General features: G+C 32.7%; 1 protein-coding gene across 1 annotated transcript; it reads left to right on the top strand.

The window, feature by feature from the left end:
• Positions 1-3,350: 3,350 nt before the first annotated feature.
• On the top strand, positions 3,351-6,931 carry LOC133037020 (TORTIFOLIA1-like protein 4). The gene is made up of 5 exons (XM_061113815.1): positions 3,351-4,372; positions 4,537-4,642; positions 4,815-5,413; positions 5,604-6,059; positions 6,495-6,931. Exons 1-4 carry the CDS (start codon positions 3,539-3,541, stop codon positions 6,024-6,026), a joined length of 1,962 nt encoding a protein of 653 aa, XP_060969798.1. The 5' UTR covers positions 3,351-3,538; the 3' UTR covers positions 6,027-6,059; positions 6,495-6,931.
• Positions 6,932-8,137: the final 1,206 nt, after the last annotated feature.

Genomic DNA, 8,137 nt, shown 5'->3' with positions numbered 1-8,137 from the left:
TGGATGGGTCCTATCATGTTGCTAGGTCATACACAGATGAAAGAAGGCTGCCGTATAAAGTTTAAACAATATACACAGTAAAAATATAAACATTACCGCCAGACAGTATATATGTAAAAAATGACAAAATTAAGTATATTATGTAAATTTCCCTAAATGTATTTCACCTCAATAATGGGCGAGCTTTTTACCAAAAATCCTAAACAGATCACGGGTATGCTCGAACCCGAACTTTAGCCTATATAAACCCCTTCATTTCTTCATAGGGGGGGACCAAAAAAAAGATAGCCGAAGCTCTACCAAAATATCCTCAAAGCTTTCTTCTTCTTCTTCAAGAAAAACCTAGAGAAATAAAGAGGATTTAATATTACAAACACTACTTCTAATACATTTCAAAAACCTATAAGATCAATATACTGACTCGTAGATTAGGGATAATTAATACCTAAATCACGTAAAATCCTTCGTCTTAATTATTTAATTTCTAAAACTTTCATTTAATTTATTTTTAAAAATCTCGATAAATAAATACATATAAATAAAAAAATATACTTATTTAATTTAATAATATATTAATATCAAACTATTTAAATTAATACAAAAATAAATAAATAAATAAAATACTATTATTTAAGAGTAATAACTTTATGTTTCTAAGAAAATAAAATTTGGGGACCAATTTATTAGAAAATAAAATTTAAGGACCTTTGCTAAAACTTATATAGTTTGAGGTTTAATTATATAAAAAAGAAAAAAAATTAAGGACTAATTTACCAAAATATATAATTTAACGGCCATAAGTCTATTTTATAAATCTCTCTATAATTACAGCCTTATTAATTTTTTAATTTTTTTTTGACGCGATAATTAAAATTACACATGATTAATAAAGCAGCAATTCACAATCGGCAGCAGCACCTCCTCGAACCAGCCTTACTAATTGATTATATCTAAAAAAAAATTTACAGCCCTATTAATCGGCATTTGGTAACGTGGTTGGCCTAATAATTCAGCTGACTCCCCATGTGGCATCTCAGGTTTCCATGAAACGGAGAACCTTAATATATGTTCCTTAATAACTGTATCGTTAACAACTTAACACGTACCCAAAATTATTTAACCCCGAATCATTTGACTCTTTTTTTTTAATAAATAAATAATTGAAATATTCTAATGGTATTTGACACCCTTTAAATAAATAAATAAAATAAAATTGACATTTAACTAATTAAACTCATTATAATGTTTGATAAATGGTTGAAATTATTAAGTGTTAGTTTGGTTAAAAATTAACTAACTAATCTTTCCTTTAAAAAAAAAATAAAAAATAATAACAACTAATCTCGTGAACTTTAAATACAATAAGTATATAAATTTGAGAAGTGCTAATTACAACCTTACATAATAATCTTTTAGTCAATTTTTATTTTCAAATCACATGACCAAATATTATTTTAAAATTTTAAATAATTTACCGTACCAAAAATAGAGTTTCCGATATTTTAATTTACCACACGTGTTCAAAAAACTTCAAACGTATTTTCAACACTGTAAACTATTTAAAATTTTTCAAAAATTTATAAAGATGATGTTGTAAGTATAACAAACACCGTCGTGATAAAAATATTTCGACATATTTTTTAGGCGTAAAAATTAATTAAGAAATTGTAATAAGAGGTTGACGGTAACACTTTTCTATAAATTTAAGTATAATTTCTTCAAGAGTAATTTGCGGCATAAATACCTAAGTTTAACTCCCAGTTGCAAATAAATACCTAAGTTTAATTTTTGGCGGTAATAATACCTAAGTTATATTTTTGAAACTCTGTAAGTACCTAACTGTTAAAATATTATGTTATCATCCACGTGTCACTTCTTATTAGTATATTTTAATTAATTTTTTTTTAAAAATAAAAAATTTAATGACTTGGACCAATTAGGAATTGTCACGTGGCAATTTACTTAATAATTAACAGTCAGGTACCTACAAAAGTTCTAGAATTATAACTTAGGTATTATTACCGCCAAAAATTAAACTTAGATATTTATTTACAACTGGAAGTTAAACTTAGGTATTTATGCCGCAAATTACTCTTTCTTCAATTATAACTTAGGACAATTTCACACTCTCAAATAAATACACTGACAGGTCCAAAATTGTGAGGTGAAAAAAGTCAGAAATAGCTGCCGATATTACTGTCACAAAATATACTGACAGGTCCAAAAATTGACATTTCCAATTTGATCGTAAGAGATTACGGAAATGGTGACAAGAATACATATAATAAAGATAAATATTATATTTCATTTGCATCGAAATACAAATAACTAGGTGTGGTTTCAAACAAAATAAATAAAATACATATGACTATGTTACTCATATATTAATGTTTTAAATAACAATATTAATCACCGTACGTATACATGTATTTTCAGATGCAGAAATAACTAAAAATTATTATAAAAGTTGAAAGAACATAAACAAACTTTCTAATTTCTAATAATCATAAAATTATTATGCCTACTTTTCTTTATCTTCATCAGTATTAATTAAGAGGATAATGTATATCAACAGAGAGAATTCTTTATTTATTTATTTATTTTATTGTGATTTAACTACTAAAACAATAAATAAATAATAATAATTGAGGGGACCGTCCACGCCAATTGTACAACGAGTCCACTAATCCTAATCCCGTGCCACAACATTTAAAAAAGCTTAGGTATAATTAAATAAAACATTAATTTTAATAAATTTTTAAAATTTTACGTGTAATTTTTTATATTTAATTTTATGATATTTTATAAAAATAAAAAAAATAATTAAAAAACTATATAAAAATAATAAGAAGATAATATTAAAATAACAATAAAATAATAATAAGAAAATATTTATACAAACAAAAAAAATTAACTACAACATAATAATAATAATACAATCAGCATATCTTCTAAATAAAAGCAATTTTTATAACTTCGGTATAATATTAAAATTATTTCATACATATATTGAAAGTTATGAGTTTTTATTCCAATAAAAATATGTTTAATTTATTATATTTTAATTTTATTTTTTTGAACCTCTACTAATAAAATTTATTTTTAATGTCTTAATTATTCAATCTAATATTTTTGTTGTTATTTATTTTTTACCTTATATTACATTTAATAATAAATTACAAATTTTCATCCAATTTTAACATTTTATACAAAGAAAAAACAGCCCACTCACTTACAAAAGAACAATATTGACCCCTCAGTTTAAATTTGGGTGCTCACTAAATACAACATAAAATACATAAATTGTAATTTTTTCCGGTTATTTTTGTGTTTTTTTGAATTAAATTATCAAGGCAAAATCCATAAACCCACCCACTCACTCCTCAAAACTTTCCATATCAAAAAACTCTCTCTCTCACACACACACACATACACTACAAAACCCTCCAAATTCTGCCGCCAAATTTATAATTGTGACCGGTAACCGCCTCAAGCGGCGGCATCAATCACCATAACTGCTAATAACCCCTCGCCTTCAATGTCCAACTCGCGGAGGAACTCGCTCAGCGGCGTCGCCTCTCCTCAACTCGCCGGGTCAACTCAGGATCTTAGGAACCGAGTCATAAACTGCCTCAACAAGCTCTCCGACCGAGACACGTTGGCCCTTGCCACCTCCGAGCTCGAGTCCATCGCTCGGGGCCTCGGTCATGATTCTTTCTCGCCGTTCCTGAGTTGCATTCACAACACTGATGATTCCTCCAAGCCTCACGTACGGAGGCAATGCGTGAGCCTCCTAGGCCTTCTTTCGAACTCCCATGGCGATTCTCTAACTCCCTTTCTTCCCAAGATGATCTCTACCCTCGTTCGCCGTCTCCGTGATTCTGACTCCGTTGTTCGAATGGCATGCGTGGACGCCGTCTCCGCCATGTCGGCGCGGATCACAAGGCCGCCGTTCGCGACTGCTTTCCACAAACCTCTAATGGACGTTCTCTCGCTTGATCAGGACCTCAACTCCCAGATCGGCTCTGCTTTGTGCCTCGCCGCCGCGATCGAGGCGGCGCCGGACCCTGACGTGGCTCAGTTACGACGGAGCTTGCCGAGGTTAGGGAAGTTGACTAAGAGCGACGGGTTCAAAGCCAAGTCAGCGTTACTGGTTCTCGTCGGTAGCATTGTTGGCGCCGGTGGCGCGTCGAGTAAGAGTGCGTTAGATTGGCTTGTGCCGAGCGTGTCGGACTTCTTATGTAGCGACGATTGGGCGGTGAGGAAGGCTGCTGCTGAAGCTTTGGGAAGAGTAGCCGTTGTAGAGAAGATTTTGGCGTCAGAGTACAAGGCTTCATGTTTGAATGCATTGGAAAATCGGAGATTTGACAAGGTATGAGAGAACGTTTTCCCGATTTGTGGTGTCCTCTTTTTGTTTGGATTCTTGAAAAATATACTGGCAAGAAAGAAAAGTTTCTTAATTTTTGAATAGTAGTAGTGATTTAGCTTCTAAAAGATTTTTTCTTCTGTTTCGGCTTTTGGATATGGTGTTAACAGGTCAAGGTTGTCCGTGAGATTATGAATCAAACATTAGAGTTATGGAAGGAGCTGAATGCCTCCGCGGAGATTCCTCTTCCACTTCAATCAAGATCTTCTTCTCAAGGTAAACGCTTTGGTATTTTGCTCACGAGTCCTTTGAATTTTGATTCATTTGGTAACTATACAATTTCATGATTTTCCCGAATATTTGAAGATCAGTTCGGGTGAGGCATTTTAATTTCATAATCAACCTAACATTTTGGTTTTCTTTTACCCTTGTCATTGTGTTGGGCTAGATAATGGGATTGGTCGATGTTTTCCTCCTCTCCCTAAAAGCTCCCAAGACAGCGGTTATGAGACTCCTCAACCAAAGAAAAGAGTCCCCACTAACCGGTCCCCTCCATCTGAGTCTGATGGTTCCTTGCCTAACAGTGCCAAAAAAGGAATTCCTTTAAAAAGTAAAGACAGAAATTCTACCCCAACCATGTTCGGTAAGGTGGACCATCCGAAGAAAGCATCTCATTGGAAAATTGGAATTGCAGTGCCAAGTTCTCCTTCCACGAAGGTGGCTTGTGAGGACAATGTTGGTGGAAAGAACGATTCTCTGGTTTCTGAATCTGGGGAGAAGCAGTCTAGAAATGCGAGGCAGGAAACTAAACATGCCCTCGTTAGTAAGATTCTCGAAGGAGAAGTTCAAAAATTTGGTCGTTTGAGATCGGGCTCTCGCGTGGTTCCATTTGATGATGATAATGAATACCATGGTTCAGATGTTGTCCATGACAATGCTGCTGAAGAAGTTTACGAGAATCCCAAGGATGCTGAAGATCTCTCAAAGATCCGTGAACAACTTATTCAGATTGAAAACCAGCAATCGAGTCTTTTAGACCTTCTTCAGGTGTGTATTGACTGAACAATGCTTGTTTTCAGCCTCTTCATTAAAAATTATATAAAATAAAATCCTTTTAAAAGGTTATTATTGCTTGTCAAGTTAATCAGAGTGGACGTGTTGGTTTGTGCATTTTGCTTGGATACACTTTTAAGAGTCTTTTCTGCTAACTAATGTATTCTTCTTTTACTGGAACCAGAGATTTATTGGGAGTTCCCAATATGGATTGAATTCTTTGGAGACACGAGTCCGTGGCCTAGAGATCGCTCTAGATGAAATGTCATACGATTTGGCTGTATCAAGTGGAAGGTTTCCGATCTCCGACTTTGCAGAAAACACATGCTGCAAGCTGCCTGGTACAGAGTTCTTGAGCTCCAAGTTCTGGCGCAGAGCTGAAGGCCGCTATTCTTGTCAAATGTTTCCTAATTCTGGGTCTGGGATGGTTTTCTCACCCAACAGGTTTCAGCACCAAAACGGAAGTGCTTTTTCGAACCCATTGGCTGCTGACATCCAGAGCAGTTTAAGAGGCATCTGTGGGGGATCAAACAGAATGCCAAAGAGGATAGTTCAAGATTCTGATAGTATTCAAGCTTGCAACACCAGTGGATTTAGTGGTGCTTGACCAGTTAACTGAAGACTTTCACCTGAGATATAGGTAAGTTTTAAAATCTACTTCTGACCCTTATATTCTTTTTACTATTGATACATTCTCTCTCTGGATTGTTGATGTATTTGTTAATCGTATTTGTAGTTAAAATTAAAGATAATATGTTTTACTTTTAAAATATACATAGATATTTTTTTAATACATATTTATTTTTATATGTACATATATACGTACAAGTAGGCAAGTGAAATGTTTTATTACAAAGTCCTGATACTATTCGCATTTTATGTCATTTTTAGACTACTATAGTGCTGTAAATTCATCCATCTTAAAACTATTTAGTATGTGATTTGTTTCTGAACTTTTACAACTAAAGGAACTTTTTAGTGTAGCTACCTTGAAGTGTAAATCATTGATTTAGGTTCATATGAGCTACTGCATTTCTACTTGTAAATTCATACTAGTTTCATGGTTTCTTTATAGGGTGGCAATATTATGTAAAATCCTCCAACTACAATTGAACTTCTAATGGTGGAACAATGTTATGTGTATGGGAGAGCCTGCAATGAGGCATTGAAGACCAAACCACATGAACATGAATTTTTTATGTGCCTGAAAACACATCAGTCATCCATGTGGCTCTCTGCGCACACTGCATTGTACCAAGGGCGGCCTCACTCAATGTATATTTATTTCATTTAGTCCCAGCGTTCAGATTAAAATTTATTCTCGACAATGGAGGCAAGTACCATTTGCAACTTGTAATTCTTTTCTGTGCAGTGTGTACCATCCTCATAATTTAAGATTCATCTGTATAGATCCAAGTTTCTACACCATCTTTTTGGCATATCGTTACTAACTATATTGTTAAATTATTAATACATGAGTAAAATTTATTTCAAGTGGGTTTAAAGTAAGCATATTTTGCTTTTCAGTTTCATACATAAGGTTCATGTTCATGTTCTTGCTTATGGTAGAATAACAAGAACCAAAAGGATATCAATAAACACTAGGGAACAAACAAATAAAGTCAGCTTGAAAGGCGTAGACTGAAAACATTGTCTAGATTATATCTAATAATGCTTTACTTAAAATTTCTCGCAGACTAAAAATGTTATCTAAATATCTTTTTTTCTTTAAGAAAAAACCAGATCATTTTTCATTACAATAAATCAATCAACTGTTAAATAGAAATTTCGGATAAGCATTCATCCAAATACGTTCTCTTATACTAGTAACTGTAGTTACTTGTTGTCGTGTATGGGCAACTAAATATCTTTTTAGTACTAGCAACTAAGAAAATTTAATTGTGTAAATTTGAATTATGAACAACCCTAAACAATAATTAAAATCACGTGTAGGGATAATAATACATAATAAAAATCACAATACTTTTCTAAGAGAGAGAGTAGAAGAATTAGTATTCTACAAATAAAAATTGGAACCCAAATGCACTTTAGTATCATCCGAGACCATCTCTCATTAAAAAAATTGCTATATATTTAGTACAAAAAAAAGAATGTGATATATTTGCATTAATTTTTTACATTGGACTTCAAAGCATAATTACATAACTTGATGTAAAATTTAATATTTTTAAGTAAAAACAAAAAAAAAAATAACTTTATTATTATGTAAGGCAATAAAAAAAAATAAAATAGGTCATAGTTAATGCTATTATACATCAATATACTAATAAATATTAAAGTTAGCATGATTAGTATTTTTGCTGCTGAACTTTTTACACTAAATTTTGCTTCCAAATCAAAAGTTAGTACACCAGTCCACCAAATCAGCAGGAGAAGGTTCTTTCTCACCATCACTAATCTTATTTCTCACATACCATAATTGCCAAGAAATGATGAAAAACATATCAAAATCTTTATTATTGCAGCAACTTCGAAGTTGAGAGATGAAAGACAATGGGTCTGACTCTTTTCAACTCTTGATTTTCGACCAACAAGTAGTTTTCTTCCAAAATTTTACACTAGACAGGCAACTCCAAATGGCGTGCATCACATTGTCAACCGCACCACTATTGCATCTAAAACATCTACCATCCTCAACAACTTTTCTGCAAAACAAAGCACCATTAGTTGGTAGTCACAAGTGGCAATGTTTCCAAA

The sequence above is a fragment of the Cannabis sativa genome, chromosome 4 (genome assembly GCF_029168945.1).
Source record: "Cannabis sativa cultivar Pink pepper isolate KNU-18-1 chromosome 4, ASM2916894v1, whole genome shotgun sequence".
NCBI lineage: Eukaryota > Viridiplantae > Streptophyta > Magnoliopsida > Rosales > Cannabaceae > Cannabis > Cannabis sativa.
Note: the sequence above shows the minus strand (reverse complement) of the source record. Positions and strands in the feature narration are given on the sequence as shown.